Source organism: Rhinolophus ferrumequinum, chromosome 16 (assembly GCF_004115265.2).
Source record: "Rhinolophus ferrumequinum isolate MPI-CBG mRhiFer1 chromosome 16, mRhiFer1_v1.p, whole genome shotgun sequence".
Taxonomy (NCBI): domain Eukaryota; kingdom Metazoa; phylum Chordata; class Mammalia; order Chiroptera; family Rhinolophidae; genus Rhinolophus; species Rhinolophus ferrumequinum.
The window spans coordinates 22,265,503-22,293,445 of record NC_046299.1 but is presented as its reverse complement, the minus strand read 5'-3'; the positions used below and the strand labels follow the sequence as shown (position 1 = coordinate 22,293,445).

Genomic DNA, 27,943 nt, shown 5'->3' with positions numbered 1-27,943 from the left:
TGCTAGAAATGTCAGCTTCAGGTGACCAGGGAGCTTGAGTGTCCAGGGGCAGTGAGTGGCACATAGGAAATGCTCAATAAAATATTTGGTGAGAGAATGAGTGAACAAATTAAAGGAATGAGTTGCACAGAGACCTTTTAAAGAAAAACTTTAGTTTATGCACATCACTGTCAGGGCTGCAGGGTGGAAAAGGAAGCAGAGTGGGCCACGAGGAAGGAAGAATGATAGGAGAGGGTGGTGTAGAGTAATTCTGTGCTGTGGGGCCACGCAGGGTGGAGTGCTAGGTATGGCTTCTAGGTGCTACCTTCACCCTGGGCTTCCTTCCAGGCCTGGCGCACCTTAATCTTCACTTTATAAGAGTCAATCAGAAAGACCACATTGGGTTTGCCTTCCAGGGAGGGCAGCTGCCCATCATCCGGGACCTCCAGGTCGAACCTTTGCAGCATCCAGGACATGAAGAGGAAGAGCGTCTGGCGGGCCAGGTTCTCACCTACACAGGAGCGGGGTCCTGCTCCAAAGGGCAAGTAGCTTAACGATGGCGAGATGAGCTGGCTTCTTGTGGGGTCGAGGAAGCGCTCTGTGGACATGGAGAGGCGTCAGTCAGCGGCCAGGGCTAGAGTAAGGAGAGGAGTGCCTCTGCCCTGACTGAGGAGCCCCAGTCCGAGGCGGTGGACCACCTTCCCGGGGGGAACCCTAGCCTAAGGAGAGATACAGCCTTGCTCTCAGGTAACCCTTAATAATACCAAGGAAATAATATATTCAGGAAGGATAGAAAGGAAGCAGGATCAACAGATGAAAATGCCACCATCCAAGGGGAGAGGGCCAACTTAATGGGAGATATACATATGCCTGGAAGGCTTCTTAGAGGAGGTGATTTGCAGTTGGTGGAAGGAGAGAGTAGGAATCCCAGCTGTGAAGAGTTTGTGTAAGTCTAGGGTAGGAAAAGGGTATCAACAGGTCCAAGTAGTTGAAGCCAGGAGTTTTCTAGTTGCCAGCCTCGCAGAGGGGAGGTGGTGCTGGGGTAGTGGAGCACAGAGAACAGGCTACAGGGAGCAGGACAGAACGTGTACTCGCCTGGCATGAACTGGTCGGGCCGGTGCCACTCCTTCTCATTGTGATGCAGTGCCCACAAATTGATGATAACATTTGTGCCCTTGTCAATGGCAAACTCGCCGATGCTGCTCCAGAGAGGGAGAGGAAAAGGAGGTCTGGAATAGTCCTCCCCTACCTGCTCGGCCCTAAGCCTCTACAGCCCCCTACCTGGGGAAAAGAGCCCTGTACTCCCTCACGCCCACTCCCTCATCTTTTCCTCAGCGTCTGCCGGATTTACCTAATATGAATCCAGCCCTCTCTTCCTGACAAGCACTTAAGTATCACGACTTTTGTACACGGACATTCGTATCTGTCAGGACATGTGGGTATGCATTTTGAGCTGGTGTAATGTGTGTGTGTTGTGGCTATTGCACTGGGTAGGAGCATAGGGCACTAGTCTTTCCTCCCCGACCCCATGTCACCAGGACAGCTGGCAGTTTCGGAGGGAGGTCAGGCAGATCTGTGGATTAGTCATTGGCTGTTACTGGGTGGTGGATACATGGATCAAAAGGGTCGTGGGTAGGATGATTGACAGTCAAATGGTTGACTATAGGTTGGCCAGTAAGCTGGGGAGGTGGGGGAGTAGAGAAGGGACCATGTGAGCTGCAAGCAGTGTTGAATAGTGTATCACAGGGCTGGAGGTAATCGGGAGGGAAGGCGTACCTAGAGTCAACGACAGCCTTGTGGGGGATGAGCGTAGGGGCCACGGGCCGAATGCGAAGCACCTCTCGGATGGTGGCCTCCAGCAGGACGAGGTGGTTCCGGTCACTGATAGTTGGTGTGCGGCTGAAACCTACATTCTGGTCAATCTCCTCCTGGATCTTCTTCTGCAACTGGGGGCCAGAGAAGGTTGGATGCGACCAGAGTACTTAAGTCCAGGAAGAGCATAGGCTTAGAAGAGAATCCTATTGTCACATCTAGAAGAGCTGGCCCACACCCTTCCCAGTGGTGGCTCTGTAGCCTAAGCTTTCCTTCCAGACGAGGGGGCAGCTTCGTGCTAGGGCCTAGCCAACTACTGCTTGGACAGGGCAGTCCAGTCATCCTGCACAAAAGGCCTGGGCGTCTTGCCTCTCCCTGTCTGGAGCTAGAGGTGAGTCTCACTGGGGTCAGTACTGGTTGGGAAGACGAGAGGAAGGAGAGGCCCACCTGAGGATTGTGCAGCAGGAAGGCCGTCGTCCACTTCACCACAGAGGTGGTGGTCTCCAGACCAGCCCCGAAGATGTCCCCGATGGTAGCCAGGATGTGTCGATCTGAAAGCAGCTCTGAATTCTGGACGGGGCCAGCATTGTTATTGTCTAAGTTCATCTTGGCTTGAATCATTATGTCCATCATGTTCGTGATAGAGTTGCTGCTGAAATTCTCCTGGGTGGGTAAGGTTGGGAAACAGTGATAAGGAAGGAGCCTCATCTGCAACACCCTGCCATACTTTCATCCCAGACTGGAGATACAAAGGCTTCTTCCACTCGGAAGTGAGGGAGTGGAGTGAGTCTAGCCAGGACCTATGAGCTTGTGGAGGTGAGGCAGCGCAAGGTCCTCTTTAAATTTCGGGGGTGGATAGGTTCCTTCTAGGATCCTCTTCAATTCCTCACTTCCCCACCCCTATTCATTAGTTAAGTCAGCTTTTATTGAGCACCTATTATGTGCCAGGCTCTCTGTTAGGTGCTAGAGATGCTACAGTATCCAAAATGGACCTTAACCCTGCTCTCATGACACTTTCAACCTAACTCATGATCTCTTCTGCACCATGACCTACCTTATGTTTTTCATAGATTGTATTCAGCAAATCATTTCGCATTTTAACACAGTCCCTCATATTTTCCAGGGTTTTGTTAGGGAAAATCTGGAAAGTAGAAAGAAATATCAAATTCATTCCTCTTCCAGTTTGCTTCTACAGCTACCAGAATCCCTTCTGGAAGCACATCCTGGCCTTTTGTCTCTGGAGGGTTCCCTCTCCAACCCCAACCTTCAGCCAAAATGGGACCATCAATGATAACTGGGACAATTTCAAACAAGGGAGAAGGGAGTGGTCTCCACTTCTCACTCCCCATTCAATCAAACATCAAGCACTGCTTGAGGGTTGCTTAGGAGATTCTGTTGTGTGCCCAGTTCTTGAGAGTAAGATAGACTTGAGTTTGAAGCCTCGGGCAAGTTCCTGAACTTCTCAAAGCCTGTATTCCCATCAGTATGGGGACAATAACACCTACTTCCCCGGGGAATGCCATGATTCATGCATGTGGAGTGCTCAATACTGGCACATGGCAATTAGTAAATAAACAAGAGCCGTTATCATGAGTATGAAATGCATAACTAAAAAGCGAAACCTATTTATGTAGAGAAGCGTGAGGTTTTAAGGTTCAGAGCAGGCAGAGGTCAGTGTAGCTGAGGTGGTCAGGAAAAAGTGGGTCTGGAGCTGGGCAGTAAGCAAGAAGAATTGGGGACACTGTCAGGGTCTGCTGGGATCTGAAGGAGGGGCCTGGTCACATCCTCACCTTCAACTTGGGGAATATGTCTACCACACTGTTTTTGCCCAGAGAATCCATGATGCCTTCATTGTATTTCTGGATGGTCTTCAGCACAGGGTGCCCTTTCTTGTAAGAGATGTTGAAGCAGATCAAGCAGATTATGTTGGTCACCGCCAGGAAGAGAGGCAAGGACAAATCTATGGACTGTCCATCCTGGGTGGCCAGGAAATCACAAAATGAACTGATTTCCTGACAGACTGAGGGGAGAGAGAGGAACATGAGGCTGGGGGGATTCATTAAGCAGCTCCTTCACCCCCTCTCAGTTCCATCTCAGCCAGGGACAGATAGCAGATGGCCACTAGATGGCAGCAGTAGCCAAGAAAACGCTATCTAATAGATTGGGCTATCCATACCCCTCCTCCCCTCCCCAACCTTCTTCTCCCCCAGAGCCCCAGGGGCCAGCCGGGTACTTACTGATGTTCTCTAGCTTCTGGTTGCCATCCTTGAACAGGGCAAAGGTGGCCATGACCAGCTTCCGATGCAGCTGCCAGGCGGCACCGTGGTCGGCAAAGGCAACGCCTCTTTGGTTGTCTGACAGGATGTCTAGAGTAGTCTTTGGAGAGCAGGAAAGGCTGTAGGAATCAGAGACCATCCACCCGCCCTTGCCCTGGGCTTCCTACCTCCCGCTCCCCATTCCAGAGGGAGAAGGAAGCTAGCCACCACGCAGCCCCCATGTGGGGCATCCCTGTTCTACGCCACCATGACTCTAAGGCCTTGTAGGTGTAGGGCAGGGCCTAAGTCCCCTCTACTCCCAATTCTATCAGTGAGACAGAGTGAGGAGAAAGAAAGAACCCTGCCTTAGAATTCAGGGGTTCTGGGGTGCAGTTCAATGTCAGGGTGATCTCTGAGCCTCTCATTTCTCATGTTTCTGACCAGGGGAGGGCTGCTGTTGAAGAGATAGATGTTCTGAATTGTGCCAGTCCTGGGGGCAGGAGCAGGGGTGAGGCTTGTAGAGACTGAGCACTGCCCAGACCTCTGCCTTTCCCTGGCCCTCCAGGGACCGTTACAGCCACAGCCGTTCATCTCCTTTTTGTTTGCCCTTCCATTGCAAGGCTATGTGCCCACCACAGGGTCACATCTGGAGAGTGCAGATGTCTTGTCCACCCAGTCTGAACTTGGGCCAAGCCACTTCTTCCCAAAGGCATCCCAAAAAGCGTAAGGGTCCAAAGGCTCCCCGTTCTCTCCCCTGACCCACAAGCCCCAGCTGACTAGCCTCCTCCTTCCTCTGCACTGGAGAGAAGAGCTCAGTAGTGTTGGGAGGGAGGTAGTTGGCCAGCAAATCTGGCTGACTGGTCCAAGAAAGAACAAAGATGAGTGGCTGGGGGACCCTTCCTGGGGTGTTTAGGGGAGTAATCAGCAGTGGGGCGCTGGGATGGAGTGTTGGCAGTGTTCCTGGATGGTTAGGTCCCCCACTTTCCCCCCAGGAGCACCACCAAAACGTCAGTAGGATGGACCATCATTGTACTCGAAATGCTCCCTTGAGCTGGAGCTTCTGAGGACAGCTCCACAGAAACAGCAACCCCAGCCCTCCCAGAGCCAGGCTACTCGTCCCCTGCAGTTTCCACAGAGGACAGGAATTACCAGCCCCATCTTTCACAGGAGGAGTAATATCCATAAAACTATTGAGCACTTGCTGCGGTGGGCACTAGGCTAAGATCTTTCTATGCACTATTTTCATTAGTTGGGGAAGTCTAGGCTGAGAGAGATCATAATCCAGTTCAGGGGTGAGGGCTCCCTGATCCCCTCAGTCCACTGCTCTTACCCCACTTCACCTCTGGGGCAGCCCGGAAAATGAAGTCTCCCTTTAATTCTTCCTGCCTAGTTTAGAGGCTCTGTGGGGCCGTGAGGAGTCCCTCTCCACCTTTACCCCTGCTAGTCTGTTTTTTGGAAGAATTGCTTGTTGTTTGAGCTAGAAGGGTCATTCCAGGCATGGTCTTGGCCAAAGAACTGAAAAACCCCTGGGGCTAGTGAGAGAGGAGGCCTGATGGGCACTGCTTACCACTTGGGGCCGTCCGGAGAACTCCTTGCCCTTCTTGATGAGCACCTCCTTTGCCAGCTGGTGGTGGCCAATCATCACTGTAGTCTTGCTACCCATACGAAAGGAATAGATGGGGCCATATTTTTCCTGCAGCTTGAAGAAGTTCACATGCGGATGGCCATGTCTGGGGAGGAATGGCAGGCTGCCCACCAAGGGCAGGGATGGGAGGTTCTTGGGGTATTTGGCACCAGGGCACTTTACCTTGGGCCAAAAAAAATAGGCTAGGGTGAGCAGCAGGAGAGTCAAGACTTCCCACATGGCGCCGGGTGCCGGGTGCCGGAGGCAGGACAGACAGCTGGGGAGAAGAGCTGCAGCCACTCTAAGGCTCAAAAAGGTCTTTTTAAGGGCTGCCCTGATCTTTACCTTGACTTTGTGTTATCTCTTGCCTTGTGGAAGTTTATCCTGGAGTACAGCCAGGCCTGAACCCTCTCCCAGAATGGGGAAATAAAGGGGGAGTGGAGGCCTCTTCAAGGGCTGGCCCAACTCCAGGGCAAACCCCTAAGGGAGGGGCGAGGTAAGGGGAGGACAGCTTGTCTCCCTCCTGTCCCCAGAGTGCACCAGAAGCAAATGATATCTGGGTCAGGAATCAGGTTTGGGACATTCTATGCTGTAAAATCAAAATCAATGGATAGATGATTGTCAGGGAGGTTACAACCAGCAGGGACTGTCAAAGATATTTTATCTAGTCTTATTATGTAACAGCTGAGAAAGTGAGACCTTAAAAGGTTAGGCTTGTATAAAGTCACACAAGATAGTGAGAGCAAGCACCCAGAGGTCATGCTTTGCTGCTCCTTCCAGAGGCCATGAAACCCCAGGGTTGAGAGCATGGGCCCTAGAGTCAAATAGATTTGGGTTTAAATCCTAGCTTATATAAATCCTAGCTTATATAAATCCGCTTTCTAGCTATATGATGTTTTTAAAACATTGGTTTTATTATGTTAAAGTATACATGCCATAAAATTTACCATTTCAACCATTTTGAAGTAGCCAATTAAGTAACATTAAATAAACTCATAAGGTTATACAACTATAACCGCTATCTACCCTTCAAACTTTTTCATCATAATTTAGTTGTCTATGGGAAGAAGAATTAGGAAGCTGCGGGTGGTAGTGGAAGATTGTATAGATGTTGACGTAAACAAAACCAACTGCATCTTTGTATCCCCAAGTTTTCATGCCATGACATTTGACCAACCTTAACGTCCTTAGCAAAGCATACCAAAGCCTTCTAGTTGATGATTATCTGTGTTCCTTAAAATGTAGCCATAAATATTTTTGTTAGTAATGGCTGACATGGCATGACAACTGAGATAAATATCAAATTGGCCCTAGTATCGATTATAAACAATCACCTTTCACAAGACCACCGAGGGTATGGCCCCGGGCACGTACTGCATTCTTTGTCTTGTCAATCATGAGTACCTGGGCTACCATTAAAAAAGTACGATAACAGAGGTCCGTTAGCAGAGAATAATTTGTGCAGAACTGCTGGTCATCTGTCTACTTCGACCCTACATTCCTGTAAGTAAATAGTAAATTCTTTTATATTCTACGGAGTTGCCTGCTTTGTTTGTCAGTCTTAAGATGCCTTCTCATTACAGTGATCGTTACACCTTTGCCCCACTGTTGGACAAGACTTTCCAGTGTCTACCCTTTTGTACCTTTAAAAAAATTTGAATCATGTGAATGCATTACCCATTTCAAAGCTGAGTTAAAAATTAAAGAAAAAAGGAAAAGAGGAACAGAGACAGAATATGTTTTAACTGACTGTATTAAATAATATATTTTTAAAAAATCGACCCCTCCACCTATGTCTGGACTCTGTTCCCTCATAGCTCCCATAGATTCTTCTTTCTTTCGTTATTTTCCTCCTGCATCTTCAACTCATCCTCTCTATTGTCTTCTTCTCCGCTCACAAATACACGCAAGACTTTTATCCCAAATGAAATTTAAAAATCCTCTACTGATGCTACATTCCCCTGTAATTTTCCTTTAATTTCTCTCCTTCCCCTTTCTTCATTTCTTTCTTTCTTTTTTTTTTTTTTTAGTGTGTTCTTTTGGTGCTTTTTTTTTTTTTTTAAGATTTTTATTGGGGAAGGGGAACAGGACTTTTTATTGGGGAACAGTGTGTACTTCCAGGACTTTTTCCAAGTCAAGTTGTTGTCCTTTCTCTCTTAGTTGTGGAGGGTGCCGTTCAGCTTCAAGTTGTTGTCCTTTCAGTCTTAGTTGTGGAGGGCGCAGCTCAGCTCCAGGTCCAGTTTCCATTGCTAGTCGCAGGGGCACAGCCCACCATCCCTTGTGGGAGTCGAGGAGTTGAACCGGCAACCTTGTGGTTGAGAGCCACTGGCCCACGTGGGAATCGAACCGGCAGCCTTCAGAGTTAGTTACACGGAGCTCCAACCACCTGAGCCATCGGGCCGGCCCTCTTCTTCCCTTTTCAATCACACTTCTTAGTAAAATAATATATAATAGATACTTGTGTCTCTATCTTATTCCCCATTCATTGTACACTTGTTGCAGTTTGGCCTCTGACCCCACCAAACAATGGTACTTCTGTCAAAAACATCAGCAATGACCTTCATATTGCCAAATCCACTAGAGGTCTTTCAGACCTCCTTTTATAAAAATTGTCCATTAGCATTATTGATTATTTTCACCTCCTTTAAACACTGTAATGTGAAGTATCATATAGCTCTGGATTCTTTGTAATTCTTTTGTTCCTCCTCTTGTTTCCACTGTCATATTTTGTATGTCAAATCTGTCCTTGGCTCTTCTCCATCTACATTCTCCCTGGCTGATCTCACCCCCTCAAGGTCTTAACTATCACCAATATTCAACCTTTTACAAATAGATACTGCTCTTCACCCTCATAGAGTTTAGAAATGGATGACTCTTATACTAGAGATGTCAACGATTGCCTCCTACATTCATCTGACTTCACCCACAGTTTGTGCTTTTGTGTCTTGTGATCCCGATTGGATTAGGAGAATATGGCCCAACGGGAATAAATTCTCAGACTGAGTTAAATTAGTCAAATTACTTTTTTTTGAGATCTTGACCCTGCACCATTGGTGATCTAGGAGTCCTACTCACAACTCAGTCTGGCTGTACATTTCACTTTCATCCTTGGGTGTCAGTGATACATCTATCATCTGATTACTGAAAAATCTTAGTTTATTAAAGAAATTTGCATTTTAATTAACTTATCAAAAAATAAAGCTACCATTTCAAAATAAAAACAAAAATTCCCAAATGTGTATGATTGCATTTTGTCACCTTTGCTGGTTTGATCCTTTGGGTCTTATTTTTGATTTTGACTTGTTGGGTAGACCAGGGCAGCATTGACTCTAGCACTAATTTTGCCTCGCTACTAAGACAAAAACGCTTCTGAGTACTCTAAGCAATGACCCACAAATTAATAAGTTGTCCACTCTGGTTGATGGGAACCGGAAGGACTGTGAGCCCTGTGGGAGCAAGAACCATTGTTTCTGTTAATATTTTCAGGTGGTTCTTTCACTGGCCTCCAGTAGTTTTCCCGCATGAATGCCCTTACTGGGACTCAGTTAAAGATTCAAGGGTATCCACCACTCTGCAGATGTCCAAAGTTTCTTTGTAATTCTCTCTCCACTGTCCTTTGAGCTGTAGGATCCTCGACCTCCCCAGATTCCCAGCCTCGTCTCCTCCACCAGTCTCTGCTTATGTTTTCCTTCCCTGCGCCATAGCTTAGAAACTTTGTTCAGGCAGTAAGCTGGAGAAATCATTGGACTCATCTCATTTGTTTCCCACTCCCCAGAGGTCACTGGCCTTTACTGTCTGATGTCCAATGTCTTTAAAAAACTGTTATTTCATATATTTTATCTGCTTTTTTACATAGTTGGTTTCACATGTGAGGGTAAATCCAATTCTTGTTACTCCATCTTAGCCAGAAAGCAGAAGTCTTCTCAGAACATAAAGATATTTTTAGTAATTACATTTATCCAAGTAAGTTTCATGGATGCTTTTTCTGAGCTTCCAGCCAAAATTAAGCATCATTGCAGTTGCCCTGACCCAGATAATTAGTGTTCATTAGCTACAAATCAACTGGATCTAATCAACATTTACATACTACTTCAATCCACAAGATCAGAATATTCATTCTTCTCAAGCTCACATGAACATTCACCAGGATAGACTATGTTCTGGGCCATACAACACACCTCAATTAGTTTAAAAGAACAAAAATCATACAAAGTATGCTCTCAGACCACATAACAAAAATCAATAACAGAAAGACAGCTGGAAAAAATCCCCAAATATTTGGAAATTAAATAAAACAAGTCAAAGAAGAAATCTTAAAAATATTTTGAACTAAATAAAAATGAAAATACAACTTATCAAAATTGTGGGATGCAGTGAAAGTAGTACTTACAGGGAAATTTATAGCATTGAATACATGTGTTAGAAAAGAAGAAAGATCTAAAAATCAATACTCCAAGTTTCCACCTTAGAAAACTAGGGAGAGAAAAGCAATATAAACCTAAAGCAAGCAGAAGAAAATAAACAGTAAAAAAGCAGAAATCAATAAAATTTAAAATAGGAAAGCAATAGAGAAAATCAACAAAACCAAAAGCTGGGTCTTTAAAACATGAACAAACTTGATAAAATTCAAACCAGGTTAACCTGGCTTTTTTTTTTTTTTTCTAAGAGAGAAGACAAAAATTGCTAATATTGGAAATGAAAGAGGGGCCATCACTACTGATCCCATGGACATTAAAAGGATAATATAGGAATGCTATAAACAACTCTATGCCCACAAATTTGATAACCTAAATGAAGTGGACCAATTCCTTCAAAACACAATCTACCAAAACTCACACAATTAGAAAGAGATAAGCTGAATAGGTCTATATCTATTAAAGTAGTTGAATCAATAATTACTAACCCTCTAAATCAGAACGCATCAGGCCCAGATGGTTTCATTGGTGAATTCTATCAAATATGTAAGGAAAAAAATGAGACAAATTATCTACCATCTCTATGTTCCACCTACTTATCCACTCCCCCTGACCCCTGGGCAAGTATTGATCTTTTTACTATCTCTATAGTTTTGTCTTTACCAGCATGCAATATAGTTGGAATCATACCTTTTCAAATTTTTGCAGATTAACTTAATTATAGATGAGGCATGTACTGGCCATATCCTCTGTTGTCTTAGAAAAAATTTCCCAGTCAGTGTTTTATATTGGGGCCAACCTGGACCTCCTGGAATGAGGTGTTTTATGTAGAACTTCATCTAGTGTCCATCCGAAGTTTTATCTGATGCAACTAGATGACAATGTTGGTTTTGAAAGACCTTATCTTCATAGATCTTAAACTTAGTTTTTCCTTGTGTTTCTTTTCAGAATTTAGTGGACCGATTTTGTGTATTTATGATCGAATCCTTTACCTTCTCCATGAATTTGTTATTATTTTTGTTGTTTTATATGAGGTCCCTGTATATAAACTTTTAATCACAGCAGCCTGTTTAACATGATGACCTTTAAAGTATGTTTGTAGTATTGTACTAGCTTCTCTATCTTTAGGACCAGCAGTTATTTCAGGTGGTATCAGGGCATCAGGTAATTCACATGTCGTTTGTTTTTACAGGAGTTTCTGAGGAAGTTAAAAACCTTTTAAAATAGTATTTTAAAGAAACTAACCATTTTAAAAGCATACCAGCTATTAGATTACATATCCACTCTTTTATTTGAATAATTTGATGTGTCCTAGAAAGGGCTACAGTTCAGTCACTTGAACAATTTGACTTCTGGTAAAGAATTGGATTTTAGAAGAGTGACTGGACTACCTATATCGAGCCTGGTACTGTCACTTTCTATTTTTACTAAGAAGTCAATCAACAAACAATATTGCATCAAGTTTTAGTATTGGTATGTCCAAAAGTTCTGTTCTGGTCATGGGCTCTTCTTGAATTGCTGAAACACAATTTGGGGATTCCCCTTTGTTGGGCAAAGGTTATAGAGTTTCTGGATTAAGGAAGTTATCCCAGTAGATGATAATACAAGAAGGAGAAAGTAACAATAATTCATAATTAGTTAATCAACCAGTAGAAAAATATTGGGTGGTTTCGGTGAGCAAAAGATTTACTACATGTGATAACATTAGTCAGTCTCAGGTCCAACAGACATAGTCCATTAACCCTCAAGGGCCAGCTTGGAGACTAGTCATGCCTATGACTCTATCCATTTCCTGTGGAACATATTCAAAAGAAACAAGATAATCCTGGAAAAAGCAAAAAACCTTGAAACTTAACTTTATATAGAGAGACAAACAGCAGCAAAGGCAAGGCAAGCTGCAAGAGAATAATCACGTTAATTGCAAAAATATTTATCAAACAATATGCCACCAAATAAAAGGTCTAATAACCTTATACAAAGACATAAAATTAATAACTAAATGGCGCATCTCCAAACCCAAAGGTCTTATTACTTAATACAAGGATCCAGGCCTAATTACTTTCTTTATACAAAGACCTGAGTCTAAAGACCTTATACAAAGATCTATTTGGTTACATGTCATTGGATAACACAATAAAATTAGCAACAGGAGCTCAATGAAAGTAGTTAGCATTCAAATTCTTCTTGAGACCAACGTATTTGTCATGTGATCTGAAGGACAGATAGAGGGTGGGCACAAGGGATCCAGTGATTGCAGCTGTTGATTTGGAGTCTGGGGAAATGCTGCCGAGTGAGGGTCTTCAAAATGATCTTGGTGCAACGTTTAGAACTGTCAAAAGGTGATAAGAATACAATTCAATATATGAAATAAAAAGACAACATTGAATTTATTGAGAGCAGGCAGTCTCTCAATAGAGAGAGTAGACTGCTGATCACAACAGAGTTTTTGGGAAGCATTGACTTCAGGGATTGATGGATGTAAGCAGGCTGAAAACATCTGTATATGTGACATTACGATTGTTGATTGAGTGGAACTCTGAGGGATGATTATTGTTATGAATCTGTCCCTAAATGACTGACTTTCAGAAGTGTTTGATGGTGGGGCAAAGGTGTAATGGCCACTGTAATGAGAAGGCATCTTAAGACTGACAAACAAAGCAGGCAACTTCATAGAATATAAAAGAATGTATTATTTACTTACAGGAATGTAGGGTTGGAGCAGACAGATGACCCAGCAGTTCTGCACAAATTATTCTTTGCTAACAGACTCCTTTTATAGTACTTTTTTAATGGTATAACCCAGGTACTCATGATTGACAAGACAAAGAACACAGTATGTGCCAGGAGTCATACCACTCGGTGATCTTGTGAAAGGTGATTGTTTATAATTGATACTATGACTAAATTGGTACTTATCTCAGTTGTCATGCCATTTCAGCCATTACTAACAAAAATATTTATGGCTACATTTTAAGGAACACAGATAATCATCAACTAGAAGGCTTTGGTATGCTTTGCTAAGGGCGTTAAGGTTGGTCAAAGGTCACGGCATACAAACTCAGGGATACAAAGATGGAGTTGGTTTTGTTTATATCAACATCTATACAAGAAATGAGGAGCAGATCCTGATTAATTGGTTTGTAAAATGGATTCACTGAGGTGAATTGTCATTGGTTGAACACATTTTAAACAAGTTCTGGTGGTATATTAGTTTCTATTGCTGTATAATATTACCACAGACTTGGTGGATTAAAACAAAATGCATTTGCTATTTTATAGTTTATGTGGGTCAGGAATCAAGTACAGCTTTTCTGGGTCATGTACTTAGGGTCTCCCAAAGCTGCAATCAAGGTGTGCACCAGGGCCAGGTTCTCACCTGGGGGCTTGACAGGGGAAGGATATGCTTCCCCACTTGACTGGTTGTTGGTAGCATTCATATCCCTTTGGTTATTTGACTGTGAGCTTCATTGTTTTGCTGGCTGTTAGCTGGAGGCTCAGCCCTCAGTGAATAGATGGTGCTTGCAGGTCCTTGCCATGAGGAGTTCTCCAACATGGCCACTTGCTTCCTCAGAGCAAGGGAGTGACTCCAGCAAGGTGAGCCTTACAATAATATGTAATGTAATCACATAATCATGTACACATAATAACCTATTTCCCATCACCTATGCATATAGTATTGGTTAGAAGCAAGTCACAGGTTCTTCCCACAAGTAAGAGAAGGGGACCACACAAGGGCATGAAAACCAGGAGATGGGGATCATGGAAGCCAGCTGTCAGTGGACAGACTGTCTACCACAGGTGACTACTTGTTACCGTGGCTGTAGAACAATCAATCTGTTCCAAAGTTTATGGGTGTGCAGCAACTGGAGTCTCCTATACTACTGTTGGGAATGTAAAATGGTAAACAACTCTGGGAAATGGTTTGGCAGTTTCTTAAAAAGTTAAACACCTACCATATGACCCAGCCACTCCATTCCTAGATATTACCTAAGATAAATGGAAACAACACTTATAAAGATTTGTATATAAATGTTCATAGCAGCTTTATTCATAATAGCCCCCAAATGGAAACAATCCAAATGTCCATCAATAGGTGAGTGCATAAACAAAATGAGGGCTAGCCAAACAATGGAATATTTCTCATCAATAAAAAGGAATAGACTAATGACACACACAACCATGTGAATGACTCTCAAAATCATGCCGAGAGAAAGAAGCCACACACAAAAAAGTACTTCTTGTATGATTCCATTTATATAACATTATAGAAATGCAAATTAGTCTATAGTGCAAGAAAGCCGATCAGTTGTCTGGAGTGAGGGGCAAATTGACTACGAAGGCGCACTTGAAAACTTCTGCGGGTGATGAAAATGTTCTGTGTCTTAATAGTGTGGTGGTTCACAGATGTTCTACATCTATCACACTCAACAGATTGTACACTTTAAAAGAATGTAGCTATCGCACATAAATTATACCATACTAAAATTGATTAAAAACAAGAGTGAAAGGATCAACAGATATGAATACAGATACCTGGAAGAGAAAATGATGTTGATACTGAGTACAGGTGATTTTAAATAAAATTTGCAATATGCCAATCTCACTTGTGTATTAGCTAAAAAAGAAATAGAGCTACATGAAACATTTCAGATACTATTTTCCAAGGTGATAATCAGTTTGCTTTTAATAAAACAAAGAGTTCATTTATCATTAAAAGTTACTGGTGGTGCTGAGAATTTTTTACATTCATTGGCCATTTGATTTTCTAAAAATTGCCTGTTAGTAAACTTCGCCAATTTTTTTATTGGGTTGTTCTTCCTAGTTCCTGTTTACACGCCTCAACAGCCTAGGTGCTCCTTGGAGAGGAGGGCTGTGTCTCATTTTTTTTCTCTATCTTTAGCTCAGCACAGTGTTTGGTATTTTGTTAATGAAATGTTTGTTAAAATGGGACTGAATGATTTTAACTCATTCACATTACCTTTTGGAGACTTTAACATTATTATTTCTATTTTATAGATGAGGAACACAAAACGCAGAAATTGGGTAATCTGCAGTTGCACAACTAAATGGCAGAATTGGGATCGTAATCCAGGCCTTCTGATTTTAAACCATGGATTTACTGAAATTGTCCTCCATCCCTTCCACAGATGTTTGCCTGGGCCATGTCTTCCTTAGGGTAGCAAATGAGTATTTTTAATGTATTTAAATTTAGTCAAGATGAACCTCCGCAGGCGCGGGAGTCCCTCCCTGTACCTCCGTTTTCCCAAGGTAGAAAAACAAAACAAAACAAAACAAAACAAAACTCATTTTTTCCCTTCCGATTTGCAGGTCTTTTGGCCCTGGCGACTCGCCGTCGCCCGTGCGGAGGCGTTCACTAGTTGAGGTGATGGCGACTGGGCCGCCGGATTCGCAAGCGCGATTCGGTCAGTCCGTGAAGGGGCTTCTCACGGAGAAGGTGAACACCTGCGGCACTGACGTGATCGCGCTCACTAAGCAAGTGCTGAAGGGTTCCCGCAGCTCTGAGGTGAGCTGGAAGTACAGTCTCCGGGCCTCATACCCCGGCACTCCGCGTCTTTCATAGGTGTGGGAAGGGGGTCGCGTTGCATCTTGGGAGTTGTAGGCTGTGAACTGCTGGCGGAGATTTAGAGCTTGTTTGCGGAGGGCAAGTGTTGTATTCTGGGATGTATGGTCTCTGGGACCACTAGCGGTGTAGGAGGGGCAAGAAACGAGATGACGCGAATCTGTGTTTTAAAGCGGAGATTGCTGCAGGACGACGGATGAGGTAGTGGTCCTAACCAGTTCCTCGTTTGTTTCTCGGGGTTGTCTTTAGTGAAGATCTGTACCTTGCGGTCCCCAAACTCATGGTTTTGTCCTAAACACCCCAGATTTCTTTCGTACATTTGTGCATAATCTGTTTATGAATTTATTCTTTTCTGATTTGTCTTTCTGGGCACATTCATGGTTTTCTTTTACTTCTTTGCCCTGATTTTCCCCTCAGCACGCTGGTTCCATGTATGGAATTATTTGATGCCTTTTGACACCAGAAAACTTTATATAGGTACTCCTAGAAACTTTATAGGTACTCCTAGATATTCACTCAAGTGAAATAAAAATATATGTTCACGCAAAGACTTGTACATGTTTCTAGCACCTTTATCCATAGTAGCACCAAAGTAGAAACAACCGAAATGCCCTTTGACAGATGAATGGAAAAACAACATGGGTCTCATGACCTGGCTATTCCACTCTTAGGTTTTTACTCAAGAGAAATGGAAAATATGTCCATCATTTTGTTACATAAACCAACCACACACATAACATGTCGTCTAAGATGTCCAGTTTTGGTTTATTTAAAGTGGAACAACACCTTGAATACACCTGTAAAACAATTTGAGTACAGAATCTTTTTAGATTTCGATGACTTTCTCCTGTGGGCCATTATCTTGCTCATAATTAACTCAGCAGCGTATCTTAGCTACTCATCTTCAAGTCTTTTTGATTTTCAACTTAGTTTTCATAGAAATAGCAACTCTTTCATTTTTTTACTCGTATTTTATCAGTTTCTATATTATTTCATTAAGATATGTAGTTAGTTGCAGTAGCAAGCATAGTATGTCTGTAGGTCTTTAGACTTGTGTGTGAATGTTCACAGCAGTTTTATTCATATTAGTTTAAGGCCCAATTGTATTAACAGAAATTAGCTTTCATGTTACGTCCTTAGCTTTTCTTGATGGTGGCCAAAAGAAAGTGTTTGTATAGACCGTAACACTATTGTTGAAGTCACTGACCCGGGGATCCCAAATATGCTTTGTGTGAGGTCCCACATGATACACTCATTTTAGGATTCAGTAGCAAAGGAAAGTTATCTCTTCTGAAGAATTGTTACGTAGCCTTTTACCAAAGAAGTATTATGCAACTCATTGTGTTTCACTTTTTGCCTTGGTTGCATAGAAGTTCCTATGTCAGTGTCAGTGGTAGACATATTTACTCCTTTCTCCTTTTCATGACTTTTAGGTTCTATTTCTGTTTTAAGAAAATGTACACATACACACACACACACGTAGTTTGATATAAATTGCCTTGAATCGTTTTTGGAGAGAAACGTGGTATAAATATATAAATTTTAAAAAGTAGATGGTGTTCATAGTCAACCACCAGTATGTATCGAACATCCATATTCATCATAATAAACTTAACATTTATTGAGCATCTACTGCATTCTGGGTACTGCTGTGTTTTATGTAGTTTAATTCATTAAGTCTTTATAATCGCTAAAAAAGGAGGTAGTTTTTAAAAATTATTCATATTTTTAATTAGCTTCAGGTGTACAAAATAACTTAATGATTAGACATTTACACCCTTCACAAAGTAATAACCCCCCTAAGTGTACTACCCTTCTGACATACATAGTTATTATAATACCGTTGACTATATTCTCTATGCTGTACTTTATATCCCGTGACTACAGATGGTGCCAAAAATGTATACACATTTTAAGAAAGAAAACCAACTGTATTAAAACGGTAATACAATGAATGACGCTAGCATTCATTTAACGTCATCTTTTGAGCAAACGGTATACTACGCATTGCTATCGTAATTCACTTCAACTTCGAAAATACATGGATAATATCTCTTAAAATGTGTACATTTTTTTGGCACTCCTGGTATATATTTAATTATAGTTCACGTTCAGTATTATTTTATATTAGTTTAAGGTGTACGGCGCAGTGGTTAGGCATTTATATAATCCCCCATAAGTCCAGTACCCATCTGGCACCTTACATAGTCTTTACAACATTATTGATTATATTCCCCATACTGTATTTCACATCCCCGTGACTGTTTTGTGACTACCAGTTTGTACTTTCTAATCCCTTCACCTTCTCGCCTATCCCCCAAATCCCCTCCCATCTAGCAACCATAGTTTTTTCTCTGTATCTATGAATCTATTTCTGTTTTGTTTGCTCATTTATTGTTCTTTAGATTCCACATATATGTGAAATCATACGGTATTTGTCTTGCTCAGTCTGACTTATTTCACTTAGCATAATATCTTCTAGGTCCATCCATGTTGTTGCAAATGGTAAGATTTTATTCATATTCCATTGTATAAATGCACCACAATTTCTTTATCCAGTCGTCTATTGATGGGCATTTCGGTTGTTTCCATTTCTTGGCTATTGTGAATAGCACTGCAGTAAACATAGGGGCACTTACATTTTTTCGAATTAGTGTTTTGGATTTCTTTGGATAAATACCCAGAAGTGGAATTGCTGGGTCATAAGGTAGTTCTGTTTTTAATTTTTTGAGGAAACTCAATACTGTTTTCCATAGTGGCTGCCCCAATTTGCAATCCCACCAACAGTACACAGGGGTTACCTTTTCTCCACATCCTTGCCACACTTATTGTTTGTTGATTTACTGATGAGAGCCATTCTGACAGATGTGAGGTGGTATCTTGTTGTGGTTTTTATTTGCATTTCTCTGAGGATTAGTGACGTTGAACATCTTTTTATGTCTATTGGCCATTGTATGTCCTCTTTAGAGAAATGTCTATTTATGTCCTCTGCCCATTTTTAAATTGGATTGTTTGGGGTTTTTTGGTGTTGAATTGTATGAGATTTTTTTTTTTTTTTACTAAATTTTGGATATTAACCCCTTAACAGATTTATCATTTCAAATATCTTCTCCTATTCAGTAGGATGTCTTCTTGTTTTGTTGATGTTTTCCTTTGCTCTGAAAAAACTTTTTAGTTTGATGTAGACCCATTTGTTTATTTTTTCTTTTGTTTCCCTTCCCTGAAGAGATATATCAGTAAAAATATTACTAAGGGTAATAATAAAGAGGTTGCTTTTTTATGTAGAGGGCACAGAGAGGAATTTAACTTGTCCAAGGTCACATAGAAGCTAGGAGAGGATAGAACTAGGATTCAAACCTAAGCAGACAGGTTTTAGGTCTACATTCTTGGCCACTACCTCTCATGTTGTACTAGCTGGATTAAGTGTCCAAAAAGCCACTGTGCCACCACTGACTGCCCTAATGTGACTTGCTCCTTCCTGTTCCTCCTCCTGTGTTTTTTTCAAATGGCCTGCTTCTGTAGTAGTTCGAGATAGGGTGCCAGTAGGTGGTATGGGTTGAGTTAAGCTGAAAGCAATCCAGGTGTCTGAGACAGGGTTGACATATCATCTCTCAAATCTCTGAACTTTGTCTTTTTACTGGATCTCTTACATGGCATTTATCACATACCATATTGCTTTTTTTTTTAGTTACTTACATATTTTAACCTTTTCCTTTAGTAGACTATGAGGTTATTGGAATGTCTTAACTGATTTTCAGTCCTTCTCAGTCCATAGAGCATTGCTTCTCTTTTCAACAGACTCCACATAGCTATTTTGTTTGATAAACTGGCAATTTCTGTGTGTAAAACACTCATGCCACAGCATTCATTTAATAGATATCTATTGAGTGTCTGATGTGTGTCAGGAATGTTCTAGCTACAACGGAGGAGGCAGGAAACAAAACTTAGTCCCCATTCTTAGAAAGCTTACATTTTAGTGAAGAGACAGATAAACAAATGAAACACAAAACAATCAGGTGGTTATAAAGGCTAAGAAAACTAAAGCTAGGAATAGAAAGTGATGAAAGAGTTTACCCAAATAGAGTCATTAGGGAAGGGCTCTCTGAGGAGGTGACATTTGCACAGATGCTTGAATGAAGAGAGGGAGCAAGCCATGTGGAGATAGAGAGGCAAAGAGTTCCAAAAAAAGGAAGTGGCAAATTCAAGGCCTTGAGATGGGAGTGTGTACAGGAATGGATGGAGCACAGAGTGAGGGAAAACATACTGGCTTGTGCCCCCAGCACAATGAATGCTTGGACTAACACTCCTCTCATGAACACTTGCACTTCTCCTGCAGTTGAACTGTGTGCTTAGTCAGGGTCCTTTGTGTTTTGTTTTTTTTAAAAAAACTTTTATTTATTTAAGTGTGTTTTTCCAGGACCCATCAGCTCCAAGTCAAGTAGTTTTTTCAATCTAGTTGTGGAGGGCGCAGCTCACAGTGGCCCATGTGGGGATCGAACCGGCAACCCTGGTGTTCTGAGCACCGTGCTCTAACCAACTGAGCTAACCGGCCGCCCCCTTTGTGTTTTTTGCTAAACTTGTGTAAAACACTTATGATTGCTGTTGCAACTACATTAATGAAATAATATGGAAAACAATGAAATATGAGTACAAAAAAAACAACAGGGATGCTATTGCTATGAAAACTAAGTTGGAAATCAGAAATACTTGCTGAAGATGAGTATTAAGACTGTTACTGAGTTAATTATGAGCAAGACAATAGTAAAAGCTTGAGGGGTAAATGAGTTGGTACTCAGATTATTTTATAGGTGTATTCAAGTCGTTCCACTTTAAAGAAACACAAACTGGGGGTGGCCAGTTAGCTCAGTTGGTTAGAGCGTGGTGCTAATAACACCAAGGTTGCCGGTTCGATCCCCGCATGGGCCACTGTGCCACTGTTAGCTGGGCCCTCCTTAAAAAAAATAAAAGAAAGAAAGAAACCCAAACTGGAAAACTGGAAATCTTAGCTGATTAGATGATATGTTAAGTATGTGGTTAGTTTATGTAAGAAAATGATGCACAGTGCCACTGAATACATCTATTATCAAAGGAAAGACCTTGGCCCTACGTTACAACAGCTTCCACAGCTCCTGTCTTCCGGGCAATCACAGGTCCCTTCAAGTGTCTCTAAATGTCTCTCAAACCCACCCCCCCAAACCCCCACTTTTTAAAATGGTCACTTCTGTGATTCAGGCCACTCTCACTGCTTGCTTAGAATACTGCAGTGTTCTAACCAAGTTCTGCCTTCAGTCCCCCCTCTAGGCCATTCTGCTTACCATCCTTCTCAAACAGTAAATCTGATCATACCGCTTTTCATAAAATTACACTTAAGAAGAATTCTAAACCTCATCCTTTAGGTCTCAGCTTAGAAGTCACTTCTTTTAGGAGGCCCTCCCTAAACCCCTATAATGGGTTAGACACCCCCACTTCCCCCCCGACCCCCGTGCTCTCAAGGCATCCATTGCTTCCCCGTCAGCACTTAACACAAAGTATTGGAGTGCCTGTGTCCTCTTGTAACCCCAGATTGTGAGCCCCATAAGGACAACAACTATGTCTCTTACTGACATATCATAAGCACTTAATAAATATTTGTTGAATGACTTAGTGAATGAATGAAGATTGCAGTAGAACCCTTTTTTTTTGCTATTAGTTTTTCAGTCACCATCCTCCATCTATAGGAGTTTGGAGTTTGCTACATACAAATGGCCACAGGAGGGAACAGGCATTCTCATACGAGGTCTGACAATTAAGTTTGTATATTTGCCACCATGCACTTACCTTGGCAGCACTGTGCAAACAGCTCAGTAAGGTTTCATAACCTTGGTATATCAGTGTCTCACAGCTGTGTTCGTGTCAATGCGCGGCAGTGTCATGCAGAGTGGCGCTCATTATTGTTGTTGCGTGTTTTTGTGTGCCATCGCGAGAATGTCTGAGCTTGAATTAGAGCAACGAACAAACATTAAATTTCTTGGTAAACTTGGCAAGAGTGGAAGTGAAATCAGGGACATGTTAGCCCAAGTTTATGGGGATAATGCCGTGAAGAAAACAGCAGTGCACAAATGGATTAAACGTTTTTCTGAGGGGAGAGAATATGTCACTGAAGGGAGGTCAGGGCGGCCAGTAACAAGCAGGACTGATGAACACATTGTAAAAATTCATCAAATTGTGTGTTGAAATCATCGGCTGACTGTGAGAAGCAAAGCAGATCAAGTAAACATCAATGGAGAAACAGGAAAACCTTAACTGAAAATCTTGGCATGAGAAAGGTGTGTACAAAAATGGTCCCGAAGGAGCTCACTGATGAACAAAGGAGAGTCAAAGTTTGCCAAGACCTTTTGGAGAGGCAAGACGATGTTTTGGGCTGTGTTATCACTGGTGATGAAACATGGGTGTAGCAATACGACCCTGAAACAAAGCGTCAAAGTGCACAATGGAAGTCAGCCAATTCTCCACGACCAGAAGTTTCTGTTAGTCCAAGAGTCCAAATGATGTTGCTAACCTTTTTTGATATCACAGGGATTATTCATTATGAATTTGTACCAACTGGACAAACAGTTAGCCAACTTTATAATTTGGAAGTGCTGAAAAGGCTGCGTGAAAAAGATAGCCGACCTGAACTTTTCGCCAACAATTCATGACTTTTGCATCACAACAACGCACCAGCTCACACAGCACTGTCTGGGAGGGAGTTTTTAGCCAGTAAACAAATAACTGTGTTGGAACACCCTCCCTACTCACCTGATCTGGGCCCCAATGACTTCTTTCTTAATCTGAAGATAAAGGAAATAATAGAAAGGAAGACATTTTGATGACATTCAGGACATCAAGGGTAATACGACAACTGCTCTGATGGTCATTCCAGAAAAAAAGGTGGACTAGGTGCTGGCGTCAGTGCATGGCTTCCTAAGTGGAGTACTTCGAAGGTGACTGTAGTGATATTCAGCAGTGAGGTATGCAGCACTTTTTCTGGGATAAGTTTGCGAACTTAACTGTCACACCTTAATTGTACATTGTGAAGGGGAATGTAAAATGGTATAACTGTTGGAGGAGAATTTGGTACTATGTAGCAAAATTAAAGTCCTCTGATCCAGCTGTCACAATCATGATTCTATGAGTCTATCGCAAAGATATGCTGGCAAAAAGATGCAAAGGTATATAAGGAACTTTATGTAGCAGTGATCATAATAGCAAAAGACTGGAAAGAGCCCTCGCTTCCACAGTGGAGGACTGGTTGAATAGTCTTTATGAGTCAGCTTTATAGTGGAGTGCCCTATAGCCGAAAAAGCAATGCGGAGAGTCACTATCTATTGCTGCAGATCAAGCTCAGTACACATTGTCAAGTGAAAATAGCAGGGTGTGGAAGAGGGCATATAGTAAGTTACATTTTAAGTAAGGGGGACAGTATACATATCTATCCATTGTTTTAAAAAGAAACAATGAAAAGATAAACCAAAAACTAATCAAAAATATTTGTGCACAGGGGAGAGAGAGCAGGGAGGGGAAGAAACAGGGATGGAAGGTCTTATTTTATTGTTTTGACTTTAGAAGCATGTAAAGATTTATTAATTTTAAAAAGAAAAATAAATAAAAGTTGCCGTGGGGGAAGGACTGGGGCGGGGGTGGGGAGCGGGGCTGTAGCAGTGCTGGTGTTCCTGGTTAATTTGAAGTCACGGGTCTCCTTTTCACCAGAACCTCTCTGATCCAAGGAACAAGGAAGGTTGGTAGGACACACATCACAGTAGCTCCCTTTACATGGGTAGATTTAATGTCTACCGGGAACAGGGTGCAACAGTAGACCAGAAACCTCTGTTGATCTCTTCTTGCCTCTCAGTGCTGAGTCTCATCTCCTTGAGCAGAGGCCACCCACAGCTCAGCTTTTCTCTCTTGGTCTCACGGCCCAGTGATCAGGGAACTCATTACAATCTGCTTCCACGTTCTCCTTTCTTTTCTCTTCCCCAACCCCATCTGGCCGTCCTTCATGGGGTGATTTCCCACTTTTAGTCCTGAGCTTCTTGCCAGGCCTTTTTTTTTGGTATTGTTTTGTTTTCTCTGTGGCTCTCATTCCTTTTCTAAACAGCTACATTCCTTCTGTCCTTTTCAGTCCTACCCTAACCCCTGCCCTCTCACTCCTCTCAAACCACCCCAAATCTCAAATTTGCCTTTAAAGAATCAGAAGTCAGGTTCTCACTGGGGAGAAAGGTGCCAAAGGTGGTTGTTTTTTTTTGCAGACTTCTCCTCTCAGCATTTGACTAATAAGCTATGCAGAGAGCTCAGCAGTTATGGGGCACTGCATTTCTCAGGCAGTGGCCTTGGGAACAGATGTCGAGCCCATGCCAGCACTGCCACAGTGACAATGAAATAGATTTTCAACATGAACAAGTGGAACATTATCCTCCATTACATTTGGAGTGTTTGTGGTTGTATGGGAGAGTGGGGGGAGGAGAGAGGGTGGTGGTGTAACAGCTGCAGAGAGAAGATTACAGGAAGTTTGGCAATTTTGATTATTACCATTTTATTTTTGTCTTCCAGCTGCTAGGCCAGGCAGCTCGAAACATGGTACTACAGGAAGACGCCATCTTGCACTCGGAAGATGTAAGAAACCATTTCTTTTGTGACTTAGGTTTTAGATACAGTTTGTGTGGCTCCAGGGAAGTAGAATGTTCTATTTCTTTGTTGTTGTTTTTTCAATGCAGAGTTTAAGGAAAATGGCAATAATAACAACACATCTTCAATACCAGTGAGTATGCCCTCTCCACTGACTACTTCCTGCACAGTCATTATCCTCAGGCTGTTGCTCGTTGCCTTGGTTGTTCAGCATATTCTCCTGTGGAGACAAGAGTTGGGAGTACAGGTGGGGTTGGTCAAGGATGAGTTCCCTCTGCAAAAGATGACTGAGACTGCAGAGGTTGGGTTGGGGGTGAGATCAGAGCTGGGACTACCTTTTGTGAACTTTTCTGGGTCAATCTGAGGACTCCTCAGAGGAAGAGACTGTAAACCCCGTAAGGGCAGGGCCCATGCCAGGACCGTGCTAGCACAGTGCTTGGCACCTAGTAGGCACTTAGTCAGTATTTGTTGACTGTGCCTGATCTCTGTCCTGGGGAATCTACTCCTTCACTGGGGAGTCAAGTATAACTGTGACCTGTAGCCTACATTTCCACATGTAGCCCAGCCCTAGCTACATGTAAACCATCCAGGAAATTTGGAAATGTAGAGACACCTTCTCCATGGTGATTTTGGATAAAATAATAATTTCATCTTACTTTGTTTTATAGTTTTTATATAGTTGATATTATACTTGTACGTACTGGAAATTCAATTCTTGATATTTAAATAGCTATATGTTCATTCTTTTGGTGGGTTCCTATCAGGTATGTGACCATTTGACTCCACCATACACAAACTGAATTTGAATCATGTATGTAGTTTTTTGACCACTTCCCACACTCTCATAGAGTGTTATTACCTCTTTAGGTTTAGAATACATCTTTTCAGCAGCTCTGCACTCAGACATTGAACAGGGATTCAATAGCACAAACTTAGGACAGGATGGACAGAAATATAGAATGTGACATAAGCTGGAAATTTGTTTTGCATATATATATATATATATATATATATATATATATATATATATATATCCATAAATAACTTCTGCTAGTTCACTGAGTTTTCTTTTGTTTATTTTCCTCTTTTCCTGGTTTAGGCAAGAAGCTATTCAGAAAAAGTAAGTAACCCCAAAGGTAGGGGAGTAGGTGACCAACTGAAGCAGGCTAGGGGGAATTACTCTGCTGGCCTAGGGTCAGTGCAAAACTGGTTGACAGATGCCCTTAAATTGGCATATGCTCTGGGATGGCTCATTTAGGATATACGGATGTGGTATATTTCAAAGGCATGCAGTAAATCAAAGGCATGCACTACTAATAAAGGCTTTCTAAAAGTTACAGGGTGTAGAGAGCAACCTTAAGGAATAGAAAACTTTTTACATTGGCAATAATAAGAGTAAATGTGCGAAAGTCATTAAACAGACTTGTTTTTTTAAAGTGGATTAAATATGTCCCTTGCAATATATTTTACACTACTAATTGGCTTTACAAACCTTTTTCTTCATAGTTTAAAAACTTCTGGGACCCTAGTAGGCCAGTATAAATTTTGATTAAGCTTCCACTGCTCTTATACATTAAAGTAGAAATGATTTGCACAGAGATGTCTTTATCGCTCATTCTAGATCAACTTTTTCATCTATACTAATTTCTAGTGTTGAGCAGTCGTCTGATCTACAGGACCAATTGAATCATCTGTTGAAATAGAACAGCTTATAAGAAGGCTTTCCCTGATGCTGAAGAGAAGACATTTTGCACAACCATTTATGCTGTGGGTTTGATTTTCCATTTTCTTCTTCAAAAGTTAAGGTAGAAAAGATTTGGGATAATGTACAATTTCTCCTGAAAAGAAGCTAGGTGGTTGAATTTTGGAAGCACTCTTGAATCAGACTAACCCATGCTCTTATTGAATTTTTAAGTTGTTCTAGTTTTTTAAGTTGTTCTATTAGTTTTATATTAAATCAAGATTTAAAAATGTCTTAGTTTTTCCCATAGAACTTGAATGTCAAAAGCCATATTGTTTAAAGGTGATTCTTAAGCAAATACTGAATAGTGTTTTCAATTCAGAAATAGATCTTCTATTGTGAACATATATGAATGATAAATACTATTTTTAAAGAACTTTTCTTTAAATCATACATTGAGAAAATATTTTAATTTCACAGAATGGTGATAGGCAATAGCCGTTGTTTCCTTTTCTAGTAACTCAGAGGAGATACTGATTTTATTTGTTGTAGCAAATTCCTAAATGAAAATTAGGCAAATTATATCATATCTGGACAGCTGCAAACTCTTGCCTTGACCTGCATTCCTAGGATTTCTTAGTTGTTTAAGACTCTTGATTAAATGGCCTTGGGTTTATTTTGTAATTTTGCTAGTAATCAGCAAATTCACTTGTATAACATTATTGCCAAATACGAAGGCAGTTGAATTCCGGTGAGTGATTGTTGTTTAGGGTTGTGCCATGGGGAAACCCTTACGTTTGTAGACATTTACCTGTGTTCATTGAATTCATCTTGTTAAATGGCATGACTTTACCATTGTCTATAGTCACGTCTCAGTGTCTTTACTTTGTTTGAGTTTTAAATGGGACTCTATTTTGTTCCAGTTCAGTTCTTCATGTACTAAGGGTTTGGGAGAAAGTTGACATAAGAAAATGATGTTTTCACTGAAACAAAACATGAATTCAGTTTAATCCGTATTATATGTCATCGAGTTGACTAATCATATTTGTCCCTCATTGTACATATACACGTTAACTTAAGATTTAAAAAAAAAAAGTATGAAGGAATTCACTTAATGCATTTATTCTATAAACATTTATTACAATTATTAAATGTAAACAGGCTCAGTTTACCTTAAAAAGAAAGGTTGCAAACTTTCCGCAAATGTCACATTAAGAGTAAAATATTTGAAGTGTTATCTGAGGATGTTACTATCACTGTTTCTAATCAACATTTAGCTGGTGGCCATACCCAGGGCAGAAATTAAAAATAGGTATAGCTATTAGCAATGAAGAGACAAAATTGTTATTATCATATGATAGGATTATCTACTTAGAAAATCCGAGGACTAATTAAAAAAAAAAGGTTTGCCAACTTAGAAAGCAAAAGTCCCATCATCCAAGAACCAAAAAGAAATACTTAAGATAAAAAAAAGATTAAAGGTATGGTCTAAGTTTTTTTCATCATGTTGGAACAAACATGAAGAAGCAGTTTAGAATCTTGGAAGTAATTGAATCCAGTCCCTTTGCCTCAGCTCTGCATCTCTGGCAAGTACACATGCTCGAGTGCTTCCAGTGTTTGGGGAATCCTTTACTTAGGGATGCTGGCCATTTTGGAAAACTGTCCTTGAAAGATGGTTCTGTATATGGAACCCAAATCTGCCTTTATGAACTATCCTGGAATCGTCAGACCAGTAGCTTCCACGGTGGGATGTGTGGGGGATGCACAAGGCCATCCTTGGAGGTAAGGGAAGGAAATATGAAATTTCTATGTATGTTTATTTTTTAAGAAAAGAAAATTAGCTTTTGCTAATATTTAAAATATGGCTTGATATGAGAGCTCTAATTTGGTCTGTGTAGCATACTGATGTACATAGCATACCTGTCATTTAGCAGGGGTTTAATTTAGAGATTA

General features: G+C 41.5%; 2 protein-coding genes and 1 non-coding gene across 4 annotated transcripts; 2 read left to right on the top strand and 1 right to left on the bottom strand.

Moving 5' to 3' along the window:
• Position 1: 1 nt before the first annotated feature.
• On the bottom strand, positions 2 to 5,910 carry LOC117036161 (steroid 17-alpha-hydroxylase/17,20 lyase). Its single transcript, XM_033130849.1, has 8 exons — positions 5,614 to 5,910; positions 4,029 to 4,167; positions 3,582 to 3,811; positions 2,846 to 2,932; positions 2,239 to 2,454; positions 1,756 to 1,925; positions 1,075 to 1,178; positions 2 to 577 (listed from the first exon to the last, which is right to left on the bottom strand). Exons 1-8 carry the CDS (start codon positions 5,908 to 5,910, stop codon positions 294 to 296), a joined length of 1,527 nt encoding a protein of 508 aa, XP_032986740.1. The 3' UTR covers positions 2 to 293.
• Positions 1,209 to 27,583, top strand: BORCS7 (BLOC-1 related complex subunit 7). 2 transcript variants are annotated; one of them, XM_033130852.1, is made up of 6 exons: positions 1,209 to 1,414; positions 15,414 to 15,609; positions 24,235 to 24,297; positions 24,399 to 24,442; positions 25,409 to 25,429; positions 25,961 to 27,583. In XM_033130852.1, coding segments are annotated over exons 1-6 (378 nt in total). In that variant the 5' UTR covers positions 1,209 to 1,412; the 3' UTR covers positions 26,013 to 27,583. The 2 variants fall into 2 exon arrangements, with proteins under 2 accessions (XP_032986743.1, XP_032986742.1); XM_033130851.1 differs by lacking the exon at positions 1,209 to 1,414 and adding an exon at positions 15,233 to 15,261.
• TRNAI-AAU (transfer RNA isoleucine (anticodon AAU)) lies at positions 20,519 to 20,592 on the top strand. The gene has a single exon. It is a non-coding gene; the product is annotated as a tRNA-Ile (tRNA).
• Positions 27,584 to 27,943: the final 360 nt, after the last annotated feature.